At 36.5% G+C, this 17,948-nt stretch overlaps 1 protein-coding gene across 2 annotated transcripts in view; it reads left to right on the top strand.

Annotated features, from left to right (window-relative positions):
* The window catches only part of LRBA (LPS responsive beige-like anchor protein), a 347,246-nt gene extending 333,247 nt beyond the window's left edge, over nt 1–13,999 (top strand). For both annotated transcript variants that reach the window (XM_072405905.1, XM_072405904.1), the window contains exons 53-56: nt 4,753–4,854; nt 4,963–5,159; nt 11,176–11,327; nt 11,677–13,999. In XM_072405905.1, coding sequence (XP_072262006.1) covers nt 4,753–4,854; nt 4,963–5,159; nt 11,176–11,327; nt 11,677–11,767 — 542 coding nt within the window. In that variant the 3' untranslated portion in view covers nt 11,768–13,999. The remainder of the gene's footprint in view (nt 1–4,752; nt 4,855–4,962; nt 5,160–11,175; nt 11,328–11,676) is intronic.
* Nucleotides 14,000–17,948: the final 3,949 nt, after the last annotated feature.

Genomic DNA, 17,948 nt, shown 5'->3' with positions numbered 1-17,948 from the left:
TTACACAAAATAGTAGTATTTTCTTGTTCATTTCACATTTTAGTAAATAAAGCCATATTATACAGATGGCACCAATGGCCTTCAATGCACTGTTGTTGTAATCGCTTCAACTGCTAGGTAGAGTTTTCATCACTACTGCAGGATGCTAATGTCATTCTTTTAACTGTAAGAAAGTCATTACTCTGCCTTTCATTTCACTGCATGGGTAAAGGTTGTAATATTTCTTATACACTCAACAAGACCGTGTGACTGTTTATGAAAAATAAAATAAAATTATTTGAAGATAACAAATGTAGTAAAAAATAAACTGCAAGAGAACTAATACAATCATCAATAATTTAGAACCCATTACACAGAAAATTCAAGCAAGGAAAACAACAAGAAAAATAATTTGCCTCCTTTGTTCAATTTGCTTCTTTCGCAGTGGGTCACTAGGAGGGGCCACCTCCAGATCTCCAACTGATTTTTGCCTAACTATAGTGTCCAGTATCAAGCAGGGGATTCATTGATCAGAAGTTGAGTTTTTTTTTTACCACAGTGTCAGTTCAAAGAATTGTGCCATCTTTTAACTTGTGAACATTACCACACAACACACACGTCTTCTGCATGTATTCTGCATGTCTTCTGCATCCTAATCTTTGGCCATCTTGATTCAGTTCTGGCACCTGTAAGGGAAACTGGGATTGTTGAGTATCTCTCTGGCACCAAACACATGTATGAAGCTCAGCGAATTTTGACAGATGTGTGGCGACCAGGCAGGTAAGAACACTTATTGCAGAAGGGACTTTGCCTGTTCTTTTCTGCATAAAGGCCCTACCTGTTGCCAAATTTGTAAAGTGGAAATTTAGTTCCACTTTAAAGCAGTGATTAAAAGTTACAAAGCAAAACTTCTAAAATATTTAAAGTACAGAACTTTTTTTTCCATTTTAGATTGGGTAGTAATGGGTTTTTCCAATTGAGAGATTTTCCTATACTTCCTAACATGTTAACACAGCAGGAGGTGCAAGGATATATTTCGAAAGCGAGGTAAGAACTGTAATAAAGGCAATGCAGAGACTTGTCATGGTGACAATGAACTATGAGGTGATTTTTTTCTCACTTTAAATTGATTTTTATATACTACCTGTTCAGGCTTCAAGACAAGAAGTGAAAGAGAAGTAACAAGAAGAGAAAAGAGTCTAGTGGGACACAGATTTAAAGTAATAGATAGCTTTAAACTATCCCATACCCCTTTACTTCTATCTATGTGGTGTGATAAGTAAAAAATAAAATTATAATTTTCCAAATATTAATTTTTTAAAACTAGTATATCACTGATAATAAAATTCAAATAACTAATTACCAACCATCAAATCATTGATTTCAATATTCCTCACTGCCTGCGAATGATTTTTATTTAGTTTGGTGTATTTCATCCTCAATCTTTACATCTGTTACCTTAGTAGTGCCTATAAAAAAAAGAATAAATGCAATATTTGTAAAAGGATACATACATTTTTCATTTTAGCGTGATGGTTTCTGGGGGATCCCCTCATGTATATTTGGACATCAGATCAGTATAACTTTGTGTTTTATGGTGATGATTTATTGTGCTGGTTATTCTTTGCCATGCTCCCTTCACTCACAATGTTATATATTGTGCATGTGAGTCTCCACCGAGGCTTTCAAGACTTCTGTGACCTTTCTAGCAACAAATGACAACCAGGTAACAAAAGTAGCATTTTTTTTTTAAAGGCGATATCCTGCGTTGTTTCTGCGTGCAAAAGAGAGATGTCTCTTTCAATTAGACTGTCGCACATTTGTAGCTTGGTCAAGATAAAGAACCTCTTGATCTTTTTAAACTACTCACATGCCGACAGTATAATTTCAAAAAATGGTCTCCCTCCCTCCTTTCTCTTCCAGGTTTTGAACATGAAAAGAAAAAACATGTGCAAAACATTATTGGAGTTCTTAGCTGTCTGTCTGTGGTGGCTGTTACCCCTCACCCTCATTATATGTTTTCCCCTCCCTTTTAGTTTCACAAGCACTCACGTGTAGCTGCATACAACGTATACAAATCAACCATAAATGTAATCTGTAGTTTGGGGTTTCTGTGATTACTAAATTCCAGGTTATTGACAGAACAGTAGGAATATCATTATCATATCAATGCATTAAGTGTGGCATTGCTGTTTCACCCCAATCCTTTTGGATGGTTTACAAACAAGGATTTTAGGCTTGGTGAAGTACACCATATTTAATTCATTGCTGTCCACTAAACATTAAAACTATATTTTTTACATCTTTGAGGCCATACAGATTGTTCAGCTATTTCAGAGTAAACAGACCGACCATAACAATCTGTATAAGAGCAGCCACTACTAAAATTCTGGTATAATACAGGCGCTGACAATGCTGACCCACCTCTAAAAATGTTGGTTTCCTGCCATACTGACCCCCTGACTTCAGTATTTTCTGATTAAGTGACCTGTAACAAGAATACAGATCAAGAAAGTGAAGTTTTAACTCCTTAGCTGCAAGCTTATTTCAGGCTGGGGGCTCAATGTACTAAAGCCAGAGGCTCAGCATGGCAGCCAGGTAGCATTTATAAAAAAGATAGTGTTGGCAGCCTCCATGTTTAATGTGAAATAGATTTCAAAGTTATTTATTCACCAACGTTTTCTGATCATATAGAAACACCGATCCCTTGTACAATTCCGTGTTCATTAAATGTGCATAATAAAGTCTTATTTTTAGACTCTTGCGTTTCTTTTAGTTTTATTTTAGTTATTATTATTTGGCATTGTGAAAGAGCTAGACATTCTGTCAACTTTTTATTCCAGCCTGTATCTCTATTTGGGGATTTGCCCCTGAGTTTGCATATGTGATTATTGTACACAGAAAAACAAAGTGAGGGGAAATCGAACATTTTAGAGGTGTTCCTATAACAAGAGGTTAAAATAATTTTCCTAGTGGGGGATATCTGTTCTAAGGACCACTGTCTAAAAAGGGAATTCACTGTTTTCATCATCTTTCTTTTGTCTGTTTTTGGCAGTAAGTGAAAGGCACAGGTATATACACAGACATCAATAAAAAATAAATACCTGTATTTTCCCCTTCCAAAATCTATGCTGGATAAGTATGCATACATATCTATGCATGATAAATGTATCAGAAAATCTGGTTTCCAATAAGCAATTGCTGCTGGTGAATCCTCCTGATGCATGTATTTTAAATGACACTAATGATTTGGTGACGGTCACATTCACTGTTTTATAAATATGCATTTATGTGTGTCCCTATTACTGCTTACAGTAGTAGCTTTAACATTTCTAACCCCTCAGGTTTCTTATTCCACAGACACCATTCTCCTAAATATGAGTATTTTTCCATGCTTTTCAGTATGACATGCCAGCTCTTTTGCCTTTGGCTTGAAATGTAGCCTATGTTGGCATTATGTCCTAATGCAAACCCGTCCTTAGCCTTTGTTAATACACTGTGCTTAGGATACTGTAAGTCACCTGTTGTTTTTTTTTTATTTTAATTTAAAAAGGTAGTCTGTCATCTATATAGATATCTTAACTGCTGGGAGCTTCCACTGCTTGACTAACCGGTTGTATACAAGTTCCAAGTTTGCCAACTCAACTCAAGTGATACTAACCAGGTGTTTAACTGGCATAATTTCGGCATATTTGCTTGTTTTGGCAGCTAAAAAGAAGGCAACAAATAAAAAAAAATTATAAAACAATAAATAACAATGTCTGCGATTTGGTGTTTGTTGCGTACAGGAAAATGTGATTGTGCTTTTTCTGTTATTTTTATTGGTGATCAGTAGGTTGTGTTAGCATATTCTGTTTTATTGTAGATGGTGCTGGCTTTACCTTCTGTAGATTCCCTTTAAAAGAATTTCTTAACCCAATAAAAAAACATTCAACATGTTATCAAAGGATCACCAGAATAAAATAAATAAAACACTGAAACATGACAAAATGGAAATCCCAAAAAAATCCGTCTTAATTTTACAAATCTTTTCACTTGCATTTATCATTAAATATTTTAGATAGTAGAAATGTTTCAAGCTACATTTTTTTTTTCTGTTTTAAGCTTTGCAGCAAATTGATCTCCACTATGTATATCTGGTCATAGGTTTGATTTTTTTGCTTACAGCTTGTTATATTGCTGTAATACATTTTCATGTTTAAATTTCTATGTCTAGCTGAGATTCATTCGTGTCATGTTTAGTCAAATGACTGATTTTTTCAATGCAAGCCAAAGCATTAGGTTTGCCTGAATGGGCCCTCTGTCCCTCATTTCATTATCATATTTACCTTCTCTATGCTCCTCCTGACTGTAGTAGGATGAAGATGCTCCAGTGTAAGCACCAAGTTGCTTTGGTTTATAATTACACATTGGAAAGGACCTTTCACTTTAACTTGAAAAAGAGTCATCCTGTTATATTCATTGCCAACGGCTATTTCTCTATTATCCAGAATGCTAAATGGAACGATGGGGGAGCAAGTAAAGCTAGGTGTATGCAAGTAGGAGGGTAGGCATTTAAGTCCAACAATTCCCTTTAAAGCAACAGAAGGACACAAAAAACAGCAATTTGTTCATTTCTGTTGAAATTAACCTGCAAAAGTGTGTGAAATGAAAGTTTCTAGAATACTACCGATGAAAATACTCATCAGTTATGAGAACACTCATTTTAATGTGTTGCTTGCAGGCTAAAAGCATTGCAGTTCTGTCTACATTCTTCTGCCTTTACTTTTGCAGATGAATTTGCTACTCCTCGAGCAATCCTGACTGGCCACGACTGTGAAATTACCTGTGCTACAGTTTGTGCAGAGCTGGGCTTAGTGATTAGTGGCTCCAAAGGTAATGTTTTTTTTTGACAATATGTTCATGATTTTGGCTGGGGCAATTATGATGTATCTTTCATCTGATACCACTGTACTGATTCTTTTTTCATCTAATGTATTTCAGAAGGTCCATGTTTGATACATTCTATGAATGGAGACCTTCTGAGAACGCTAGAAGCTCCAGAAAACTGTATCCGACCAAAAGTTATCCAGGCCTCGAGAGAAGGACATTGTGTTATTTACTATGAACGAGGCCTTTTCTGCGTATTCAGTGTAAATGGAAAACTTCAGGCCACAATGGAAATTGAAGACAATACACGGGTAAGAATGCTTCTCAGCCTTCCTTTCTTCTTATGTACTTGGTCACAAAGACTATGGTGATTCTGTATTGTAAAACACTTTAAGTAATGTGTTTAGAAATGCCTTTCTGCTGACATAAGCCGCAGTAACCTTTTTATCAGCCAACATTTCTGCTCTTATTTACTATTCATTTGGGTTTAAAATTGCTACTATTTGGTCCATTGAATATACTATTGAAACTGGTATTTCTGCTCAATAAATGCAAACATTATCTGTTTATAATTTTAGCAATGCAGATCTGTCCTATAACTCCTTTACACTTTAGGTGTTACCTTAAGGTGTCTAATAAGCCCTTCTAGTTATCATCCTAGAATTACAGAATGATTCGTTTCTACGTTTTAGACAGTAGAATATGGAGAGGCTCTGAGTACTTTAGCAATACATCCACAAACATTTACTACATGACTCGGGAGCTAAGTGACATTCTAGCAGGTAAATGTGTTTTTTGGTACACTTGCCTTTGCTTTAAAGGGGTAAAAGATTAGAAAATGTGCAAGTTTTGTAGATAAGTACTTTGTATGTTATAAAAAAAGTCATATGTTAGGGAAGGTCCACATACTCCTCAAAAGCATTGGAATTTTAATGCAGAATGTAAGTGGATTGTAATACCATCTGTGAGGGATACAAGCAGGTCAGCTGGTAGAAAAGTAATAATTGACATCTACAGAATTTTTTAGGAGGAAAAGGGGGAGGTCGGTTGCTGTTCTAGGGACAAAATGTTTAAGGGGCACTTTTCCTTTATCATAATTTAAAGAGCGTCTGAAATCCATGGGTACATGGCTTGCTGATCACAGATAAACAACTTCTTTCTTGAATCTGTCATAGTCATAATATTTGCCAAGATAGTCCCAACCCGTGGAGAACAAAAAGAAAAGAAATTGTTGAAGTCAGTGATCCATATTATAGTTCTTTTTATTGGAAAAAGATCTTCTCTTCTGTGGTAGAAAGAATTTACTAAATTTGGTACTAGTGGGCAGTGCAGACTATTTTGGATAGTTATCTTTCAGACATCCTAACAATTACTATGATACTTGAACAGAAAATCCAAAAAAATGAAACAAAACACTAGGAGTAGAAGGCTAAATTTCTTTGTTTAACACATCTAATAAAATCTATGTCATTTACACATATATTTCAGAACTACTGTGGTGTATTCTCTGAGAGATATTTCCACAGGTTTCACTGATCAGACTTTCCTTTCTAAACTGTTTCCAGGGAAATGTTGATGATCACCGTCATTACAACCATCATCCCATAAGAATGCAGCATTGTTTTTTTTCTTTCTTTTTTTCCTCCTTTTGTAATAACAACATTCATAATCTGTCACTTTCAGTTGTGATTATGTTGTCAGCCAAACTAATAAATCTGTAAAATATCTTAAAATCCCTTGCTAGCTAAAACAGTTTCTGTAGTGTTCCAGAGTGTACTGGGAAGTTTGTTGCCTGAGGCAGGGGAAGTTCTCAGTCCAGGCAAACACATGTGTACTGCAGCCACATGTTTTTTTTTCTATTTTTTTCAAAGCAGTCCCTGTTGGGTTTTAGAGTTAAACAATCCACAACCCCTTTTCCTCATCTGCTTCTGCACTTTATCATGCTGGCAGGCAAGTGGCATCTGTGTGATTAAAGCCCCACTCCCCCCCACAATGTGCAGTACCTGCCCATGGCTGTGGCAGACTGATGTTTTCACTGCTTGCTTCTCAAGTAATAGGAAGGGGGGAGGGTGCTAGAGGTGAAGCTAAGGAAACCTAAGGTCAAGTCCGACTGCCATTGACTGAATGAAGGGAGTTAAACAGGTTGTGTTTCATGTGTCATGGTAAGCCTAAGCCCACAGGATGTCGACAAAAGTAACAATTTACAATCATCAGACACGGGACAGAATTCTAATTTACTTTCTTGTAGCCTGCACATGAAAACTACCAAGAGACCTCCAGACTGCCTGGGGATACTCAGAGCCTAATCAACGTTATACACCTGTTTTTGTTTTAAATGCTGCGTTGCCCACCAGAGCCCCAGCCAAAATCACGTCAAAGCACATCTACCATGCAATGTTTAGATGTCAAAATGAATAACTTGGATGGAAAGGAAATCCACTTTCAAAATCGAGCTGTTACCTGAGGCAAAGACACTAGCTCTGGCAACCCAGGGGAACTAATTATTTGCTTTGTCTGGAGATTGGGAAGGGCACAGTAGCTGCTTATATGCCATAATCTACTGGATAGAAGTGTTTTCTTTGTTTTTGTTAAAATCAATGATGAGATCAACATAGGTGTTCTATAATTGCAGCTTTATTTGTTTAGTAGTGCTCCATTGCCTGGTATTGTCACGGGTATTGATTTTACTTCCTTATATTCACCCATTTACCCTAAAAGGCTAAGCTAAAAAAAAAAAAAGTTATTAGACATATAGGTAGGTCACATTTCTGTACAGTATAATGCCGGTAATAGTAGCTGTAAAACCTTTTATTTAACATTGTTTCAACAACATTTGTTTCAAAACATAAAATGTTTTTATGGATGTTTTGCAGTCTTAGGATGTACCTGCTTGGGATGCTGGGACACTCCCAGGATACATGATGCCTTTTACAGAAAGTCTGGTTTGAAAACAACAAGCCAGCATAGTTATACTGTTTTAGCGTTACCACTTTCAGCTTTTCCCAGAAATTACTCTTTAGAGTTATTCCAAAGTATATTGCCCATTTAATTATTTTAATATGAATACATGGAACAGGACATCAAATTATTAACTAAAGATAAAAATAAGACAAATATGTATTCACCATTATGAATATAAATTTGTGTTGCCCAATCAACAAAATAAGCTTTTATGATTTTGGGATAGGAATGGTCATACTTATACTTATCTCTATTTTGTTTAACTCCAGTCATTGACCTGAAGTAAGCATGTAGGTCAGATGCCCTTTTCTGGTGCAGAAAAGGAGCTTTCACTGTAGAGTGTCTTGTTGTGTCTTTATTTAGAGAATGGTAATGTGAGTTTTGCAATCAGTTGTGGGCATCTAATCCTACGTACACCCACTAACTTTGTATCGCTACGTTTCCATCACCGAAAACCACTTTTCACAATGCTGTGGAGTGCTGTACACCTTATGCTGTTGAGTTATTTGGGGATAGAAGGAAAAGGACAAGTGGCGAGCACCTGGCCGGTTGTTGAGTTATCCACCTAGTGACATTTGGGCACTGCGGTACAGACAATCGATTGTCACCAGGGACAATGATCTCAAGCAACTAAGTTGCTTGAAAAAAAAAAACACAAGTCTATCAAGTTCAACCCCTAGGTAAACAATTGTTTATCATATGCACATAGCTTAGTCTTGCTATCATAAAAGAAAAACAAAACGAAAGACCCTAAAAATCCATAGACATTAGAAAGCTGTCCTCTAGTAAAGCCAAATCTCACCTTATCAGGCAATATTCATAATATCTGTGGTCAGCTATACATGTGATCAGACACTCCCACTGACCAATTGCAAGATAGCATTACCTTGCATTACCTTGATAGGAATACCCTGATTAAACTAGTCATCAAATATTTCTAGTCCTATTTCTTTTGCTTTGGTTGTGTGTCTTTAGTGTATAAACACATACACACCATTTAGAGAACACAACATTCGGCGTTTGATCATACACAATGTGTTCATTTTGTGCTTCTTTAGGCCTCAGGCTGTATTCTATAATAACTGGCTTGCAGAAGTTCTGTAAACCAGAATTGTACACAGTATTTCATATCAGATAATCCCAGTTTCGATTCTTTACAGTGATAGGGAGTGGCAATCTGCTTTCCTTGTAGACATATAACTCTATTCATTTCACCCACTGTCTACCCCCTTGTTTTTGAAGTTCTTAGTAGGTATAATTTTCTATGATCCTTGCCATATAGCTTATCTTCCCTGTGTTAGATTTGGCCAGCCCCCTGAGGATGTCTATGATCATATTTTCTTTCTACAGTTTTCTCTTATCTTTACCCTTTTACTCCCCCTGTCATTTGATGTTACACAGTCTGCATGGAGATTTTCTGACTCACCAGCTTTGCATATAATAATTTTTCTCCCAGTCTTTTAGTATACATGCTTCTCATGCAAACGCTGATATGGGAAAAATCAAAGACAACAGGATCAAGTGCTTAATTTTAGATTTTACCACAGAAAAATTGACATCAATTCAAGCTATTTATTACATATACACAAATTCCCATGCTCACTATGCTTATGTGGCATAAACATTTTCTTCCTTTATCTTCCTTGTTCTAAAGGTTGAGTACAGGAAAGTATAGTAAGCACTTGTAGTTCATTTTGGGGTGTACTAGAACCGTTTTTTTTTTTTAATACAACTCATGAGCTATTTATTTAGTCACAAAAGAAAGCAAAGTTGGCTCTACAAGTGACTCTACAAACTCATTTCGGCTGGGTAAATAAAAGCTCCAGAGTAAAATCCCTTTTTGTCATCTTTATGTCTTTATACATCTTTGTGTAGACACATTATTAGAAAATATCAGTGCTCAATTCAATGGACACTAGGTTCAGCATCAGAAGGAGGAGCAGTTGACCTATCAGGACACATGGACAAATTGGATAATCTGAATAGATGACTCTAATTCAATGGAAACATTTCAGGAATCACCTTCTCGGGTTCTAGAAGGGTTAAAGATTAATGGTTTTAATTTGCTTACTATAGTATTTCTCTCATAAAGCGCTCGGAGTATAAAATGCTAGTGAACCGTGGCTGGAAGGTTAATGGATTTTCTTCAGATGAATTTTCTAAGTGTAGCAAATAATTATTTGTCATGGTAATAACTGAAATTCCAAAATTGCCTCAGGGGATTGCAGCAGTGCAAACAAGGGAGCAAAATGAGTATTGATTTAGCTTAGGTAATATACACTGCCTGGATTTCTGTTACATAAAGGCTATGGTGTTATCTCTCATGCTGGGATACAAGTATAATGGCACAAATGCTATTATCCAAATACATTGTGTTATCTAGCATGATGCCGCTCAACAAGTTTTATTAGCAGTACAAGTTTCTTATTTTTCAAAGTTTCAAGAGCCAAATATTAAAGACAAAACTTTGCTTTTATGTAGCCACTGATACCTGTTTTTGTACAGTAAAAGATACTAACATGTCAATTGAGTTCAGAGAAAATGTTTTAAAGTTGAATTCCAGACAAATCAGTAAATATTCAGATGGAATACTTACCGACAGATTAGCTAGTGGCTGCAGTTGTAGGGGTTTATAAAGCCAGCAAACTCTCCATCAAAAGGATTACTAGAGAGAGTGCACTTATCTGCTCCTATGATGTCCCTACATTGCTGGTAGGAAAAAAAGCTTTTACAGTGTTTTGGACAGTAAATGTACAGCAATGCACAACACCTTTAGACCAGTGAGGTAGCAATACTAGTAAAAGTGTCTTATAAACCCTTTACTCGATAAGTTTCCACCAGCAACCAGACAACCAGTGTGACAGATTTGCCTTGTAATTACACATCAATAGGAAAACCCATACCATATTTACTGGCTTTACTGGCTTTATCTTGGGGCTGAGTTATAGTCTGTCAAATGGCTGTGTTGGCAAAGGCCTAATGCTTTAAGGCCTAGGTCTAGCGTTTGCATTTGACATCTACACATAGATAAGTAGTAAGCAGTTGGGAACAAATTAGATATCTGACAAGTCACAATATTTATATGGCCAATAGTCAACAGTCATTTATTAGAATGCCAGCTTGAACAGGAAATGAAAAGAAGTATCATAGAAAAGATTTCCAATGGACAGCCAAGCAGAACAAGTGTCTAATTAGTGTTGAATAAAGTGAAAATGCTTTACTTTAAAATTGGAAAGAAACCTTTACATCATCAAAGTGTTATTTTTTTTTTTATCTAAAAGCTCTAATAAAAATTGTATAATATTCACCTATAGTTGTGTACATTTGCATTTCTAATGGCAAAGGGATCTGTGTTACATCTTACAGGCAATTCTGTTGAGTCGGGATGGACAGTACCTTCTCACAGGAGGGGACAATGGGGTTGTTATGGTATGGCAAGTATGTGACCTGAAGCAACTATTTGCCTATCCAGGCTGTGATGCTGGCATCCGATCCATGGCCATGTCCTATGACCAAAGGTAAAACTACCAATACCCTTCATAACATAGAGAATAACCACAAACATTCAAATAATTTCCATCAAGTGATTTGAAGGCTGTTGTCATCCCCTAGCAGGGTACCGGTTATTTCTCTGTACATTGTATATTATTATTATTATTAAACAGGATTGTATATCACTAGTCTGTCTAAAAATCTTTTTCTTGTATGTCAATAAAACATTCTCATTAGCTTACTTAATAAACAAAATATAGTTGCTTGACAATATTAGATATTACTAACAATTTCCATTTTGTATATGCTCAAATATGATTTATTGAAGTTTTCTATGCCTTTTACATACCTAATTGAATGTTAATCCATTTTCAGGTGCATTATTACTGGCATGGCATCTGGAAGCATTGTACTATTCTACAATGACTTCAACCGCTGGCACCATGAATATCAGACAAGATACTGATACCAAGCAAGATACCGAATTGATGCACTGATCTCCTCCTTCCTGCAGGCTGTCACAGCCATCTGCCACTGCATAGGTCCTTATAAATGGCTCTATTACATCTGAATGTAATTTCAATGAAATTCAAATCTGCAAACTATTTTTAGAGTTAATTGCTATTTTTGTAGACCTTGCTTTTTTGTGGTGATAAGAAACAAGCAGAGGTGTAAAGGCTGCTGGAGTTCTGTAGTAAAACAAATATATATAAATATATATTTTTTAGTCCTAAGGAAAAGTTTATTTTCATCTGTGTATTTGGGGAAACAAGCTTCAATTGGCTTCAGTTGGCTGTCTCTCCAGCCAAGTTAAGCATTTTTGTGATCTTCATTTTAACTAAGCTGATGACCGTTTTTTTCAAGGGCATTTTAAACTGCTATCTTTCTTATATTTTATGCCATTCTACAGTACTTTTCTTTTTTTCTAATGATTGTAATAATAAAGCACTGAAAAATTGTAAAGTGACCTGTAATAAATATAGTTTATAATAATTTAAACAAATTGGAACATTATGAAGCAACTAATGCATCTGGATGTCCAAGCAATTTTAGGATAATATTACAAATTCTTCTAATAATATTATTTGGTAATGTAAACAGGCAAAGTCATCCTCTACATAAATATTAGCACCCCCTATGCAGGAGAATAATCCTTACACATTCCATAGGGCCCCACTGCTTTTTTTGGGTTTAGTCAGAAAAAAAACATTGCTGCATACTCCCTACTTGGCTGATGTATGGCATGCAGGTCTGTGCCTCAGTACTACCGGAGTCTGACACATTGTTGCTTACCAGCCATCAAATTGCATAGCGGGCTCATGTGCAGTTCATTCTGATAATGTAATTTTCCTGGAGGCAGCTCATCATGGCTAATAGGTTGTAAGGCCTTTTTATGGTCAACCTAATTTTAAAAAACACCACCCCAACTCTTTAAGAAGCCCATGGAAATAAAGTATACTGTTTTGGGGGGGGGCAATACCTACCTTTTATCATGAAGATAATTTTTTATTCTATTCCTAATATTTTGATCATAATGTGTTTAATACAGCTAAACCTCAATTATATAAAAAAAAACAGAAATAACTTAGTGGTGTTGCTTATATCGGCTACCTGTTGTTTTTACTGGCAGGTAATAGTTAAGGAACTGGATACTTGTAGTGACACCACTAATTTTGCTTTACTCTTTTTTTCACTTGTCCCTCAAAATATTTCCATGTTGTAGAAATGAGTTTGAAAAATGGTATCATAGATTTTTTTGAACCAAAGCGGTCATGAGAGAAACATTGTGACTGCCAGTCTTAACCTCGAAATTGTTAGTTGCCTGACCTAGAACAAGTATGCAGGTAAAGATTGCTGTCCCGTTCTTTGACATTCTGACATACTTGTTCTAGCATGGACTTATGGTGGGGCAATAGCATTAAATCCCTGCAGGCAATGCATAATATCGCCTCTGCATTTTAGATTTGGTAAGTTAATAGGAGTTTCCCAAAGATAGGCAGTCATTATTGATTCTGGTTTATGGTCTTTTAGTGCACTGTTTAGAGAGCTTAAAAAAAATCAGTCATTCAATCAATCAAAAGTCATTGGAGCTGATACATCACTCGTAGAGGTATTTCTTTACATTTTATGTTTATGACATTTATATATCGCAGTGCATACAAGGCATCCTAAAATGTGCAACAGGTGAGATTTGTTTTTTCATGTTATAGATTGTAAAGACAACAATCATATCCTAATCTGTTGTCTAACATTTCTAGATTAGTCAAACTCCGTTTCTTTTTCCTGTTAGTTCTAGAATCAAACCAATCATGTTTAAAAGATAGTATGTAAACCCTGTTTGGCATAATATACCTAAACAGGTCTAAAGTAATAATGTAAACTAAATAAAAACATTTTGTTGTTACCTAGTCTTACTTTTCTACGAGATTGCTGTGGAGAATTCTGTGAAACTATATTTGTGAAGAAAAATACTGTATTGTTTCATAAGACTGTATTGCATAAAGACTTGTTTGTAATTTGTGATCTGTCTGTGGGCTGCACCCACTTTCTTATGTTTCTGGACCCAGGATTTGTCTCCTGACCTACTGGTACAGCTTACCTTTTTGTATTCATTCAGTGACAATCTTTCATTAGCTCAAGCGTGGGATGAAGTAAGTTTGAATGAAAAAAAAAAATAAAATACAATTTGTAACACAAAGTCTAAGTTTTATGAATGTTTTATTTTTACATTTTGTTATTTTTATTAACAATTACACAAAGACAAAACTCAACAGTAAAAAATAGGGACAACAGAACAACATAGTCTTCTTCTCTCTACAAGAAAGACCTAAAAGCAACAGAACAAAGATGAAGGAGAGTAAAAATCTCCACTTATGGAACGGCTGACATTCATGCTAAATAGTGAATTCACAAGTCCCTTGACATAAAAAGCTTGCAGCACCTAAAGGTGCTAGAAAGTTTGTCATTGATCATAATCCACTTAAGGTATTATGAGATTATAAATTCTAGTTGAGAATCTCAGCAACTTAAAACAGAAACACCAAATAATACCATTTTTCACTAATGGTTACATAGATGGATGGTTTATGGATCAGGCCTAGCTATTCTCTGTAGAACCATTTACCAGCACAACATCATTTTGTTTCCACCAGAGATGTGTTGAACAAAACTTTGGAAACAAGGGTTCCAACAAAACTTTACAGCAAAGGCTACAAATTACGAGTCTCCCACATCCTAAGTCAAGGATAATCATTGCATATTACATGGGACATTTTACCAACTGGGACAGACATTGATTAATACAGTATAAATGTTGGGCCTCTAGCAGTTTCCATTGATTTGTACAAGCTTTCAAGGTAGGAGGTAGCCTGATATTGGGGGACCCCAATTTGAGCTTTGTTTTACTAAATGAATAAAATTAATTATTAGAAAACTTTCCCCAAGGGGAGCTCTTCCTTACCTAGTTGTCTGTCCCAGATTTAGAACGAATGGGACTGAACTGGACAGAGTATGGGAGGCCTCTTTCTGGGAGTTTTTTACATCAAGAGAGACTAAAGGACCAGGGAGCACCTCTGTTATTCCACTGATTCAAGATGTTATAAATGTGCCAATTGTTATTGTGACACTTGGGCTTTTTCTGCTGTGAGATGATGGAGAAGAAGGTTTAGTACTCCCAAACCAATGATTTAAGGGTATTGTGAAAAATTCTCTTCTTAGGTATATGACACTTGAAACTAATTGAAGCTTGAAAACTCATATGAAACTCATCTAAATATAAATTTAGGTACCTAATTTTTTCTGAAAAGAAAAACTACAATGATTGTCACATTCAAAACAGTAATCAACAGAAATGCCAATAAAAGCAATATAAATAAAGACATGCATGATGTTTTCTTTTAAAATGTTTTCTTCTAAAAAGGGGAAAAAAATCAAATCGCATGGGCTTATGTTTTTATTTATTCCCGTTTTTGCAAGTTAAAGTATTTTGTTCAACCATTCGGTCCTAAAAAATGTTCTGTGCTTTATTGTTGGCTACTTAATAAATGGCACTGTGCCCTCATGTAAACAAACTTATAATGTCTTCAAGTTTGTTATATACTTTACAGAGGATACAGAGCCATCGAGTGGTTTGACCTGAGTACAAACCAAAATTATTTTTCTAATGGCATAATTTTTTTTTTAATGGCAGGTTAAAGAAAATCTCTGTATATACTAAAGCATATACAAAACATGAAATATGATGTTAAGTACAAGAAGTTCAATTATTAATATTAGTAGTAAACAGTATTTCTATAGCGCCAACTTATTACGCAGTGCTGAACATTAAGTACGGGTTGCAAATGACAGACTAATACAGACAGTGATACAGGAGGAGAGGACGCTACCCTGAAGAGCTTACAATCTAGTAGGTGGGGAAATTTACACACAATAGGATGGGACATATGTAGTTGTAGGAAGTAGTGATGGTTTCAAAAGACAGAAAAAGATGGGTAGGCAAGTTTGAAAAAATTGGTTTTGAGCACTCTTTTAAATGAGCAGAAAGTAGGAGCAAGCCTAATAGGGTGAGGAAGACCAATCCAGAGAGTTGGAGCAGCTCTTGAGAAGTCTTGTATCCGTGCATGTGATGAGGTTATGAGTGAGGAAGTCAGTAGGTCATTGGAGGAGCGGAGAGAGCGGCAGGGGGAGTATTTTTTTTAACCATGTCAGAGATGTAAGTGGGACAATAACTGTGTAGGGATTTGAAGGCAAAGCACAGGAGCTTAAATTTGATTCTAAGGTGAAAAGGAAGCCAATGGAGAGAACTACAAAGAGATGTAGCAGAAGAGGAGCGGTGGGAAGGATGGATGAGTCTGGCTGCAGCATTCATAATAGACTGTAGAGGAGAGAGTTGGGTTAGTGGAATACCAGAGAGGAGGATGTTACAGTAGTGCAGACGAGAGATGGTAAAGCATGTACAAGGAGTTTGGTGGTCTCAGGGGACAGGTAGGGGCAAATTTTGGAGTTGTTGCGAAGATAAAAGTGGCAGGACCTGGAAATGTTCTGAATATGGGGGGTAAATGTGATGGCAGAGCCAAAGGTGACACTAAGACAACGTGCCTGAGGGGAGGGCCAAATAACAGTGTTAACAGTTAGAAATATGCCAGGGGGAGATTTGGAATTTTAGGGGGGATGATGATCAGTTCTGTTTAATTCAGATTGAGTTTTAAAAATAGGTCAGATATCCATGATGAGATGGCTGACAGGCAGCATGAGACCTTATCCACGACTGAGGGACACAGGTCAGGGGTGGACAGATAGATTTGAGTGTCATCAGCATACAGATGGTACTGTAAGCCAAAGGAGGATATGAGACTACCGAGAGAGGAGGTGTACAGAGAAAAGAGAACTGGTCCAAGGACTGACCCTTGGGGAACACCAACTGGGAGAAGAGTGTGCGAGGAGGAATTACAGGAAGAAACTTTGGCGACTTTAGGAAGGGCTGTTTCAGTGGATGGGGAACCCTTACCAACACTGGGGAACCCTTAAAGTGTTTCAGGTTTCAGGAAACATCTAACAATAATAAATATCCACAGCTTGAAGCATATAAAAAAATTTGACCGTAAAAATTTTACATAATATAGATGGGGTATGTGTATATAAAGGTATGGGATTGATTTCAAGCCCCAATGAAATTCATAATCAGGTTTTAGGAGATATGAGAGTTTAGTTTTTAGCCAATAGATTTCTGGTTTTATCACGCTTTGTAAAAAAAAAATTTTGTAGCCTTAGTTGTTAAGCAAAGATTTGGTTCTGTACTATGCAGGGATGAAAATCAAGATCAAATCAAGCTTGTAATCTCTATCAGTTTACTTTAAGTAGAAGCATGTTTAACACAGGAGGAAATTTGGTTTAGGGTTCCCCGTATTGTGGCTTTATGGGCCACCCATTTGATAGATGGAGAGGTATCCTCGGTATGTTTAGCTACGATTTGAAAACAAAATGATTTGCCAACATCGACTAGTCAATGATGGTGATAGAGGCAGACTCAAGAGGCCTGTGTTTTTTTTATATGTATTAGTGATTAGCTGCTAAAACACTGTACTGTATAGTCTCTGGAGGGGGGAATTTTTTTTGGCTATGCGTCAACTAATTCTTAATGATAAAGAAGGTTTGCATGTCTATGGCCACTTTCCAATTGGTAGTTGTAGGTCCACATTTGTCCAGGCAATATTTTGAAGCATACCTAAACTCAGAATTTTTACTTTACATAAAAGGGTAGACACCTTTTTTTTTTCTTTATAAAAAGGTGATCGAGAATGACTAGGAGCACAGAGCCTCCCGGCATACCTTTGTTACGCATCCCGGAAGGCTCTTGGGTGCTCCTTCTGCGTTTGCCCGAGCATCTCAGGCATGCCCAGGGGAAACGCAGAAGGAGCAGAAAGGCAAAAAAAAATTGCAGATCTCGCGCCTGGGACGGGTGATGTAGGAAGAAGAAGAGGAGATGATGAGGCCTTGTGGAGCACCGGCCCGAAGACGGATGCCGGGATGACACTGGACCTGATGGAAGAGACCTCTGGATGGATCAGACTGCCCTGCCGGATTGAAGGTAAGTGTATTTTTGTTCTTTTGGGGTACTTTTGAGTTTAGTTCCTCCTTAACAAATAGAA

This window comes from Pyxicephalus adspersus, chromosome 3 (genome assembly GCF_032062135.1).
Source record: "Pyxicephalus adspersus chromosome 3, UCB_Pads_2.0, whole genome shotgun sequence".
NCBI classification, from domain to species: domain Eukaryota; kingdom Metazoa; phylum Chordata; class Amphibia; order Anura; family Pyxicephalidae; genus Pyxicephalus; species Pyxicephalus adspersus.
Note: the sequence above shows the minus strand (reverse complement) of the source record. Positions and strands in the feature narration are given on the sequence as shown.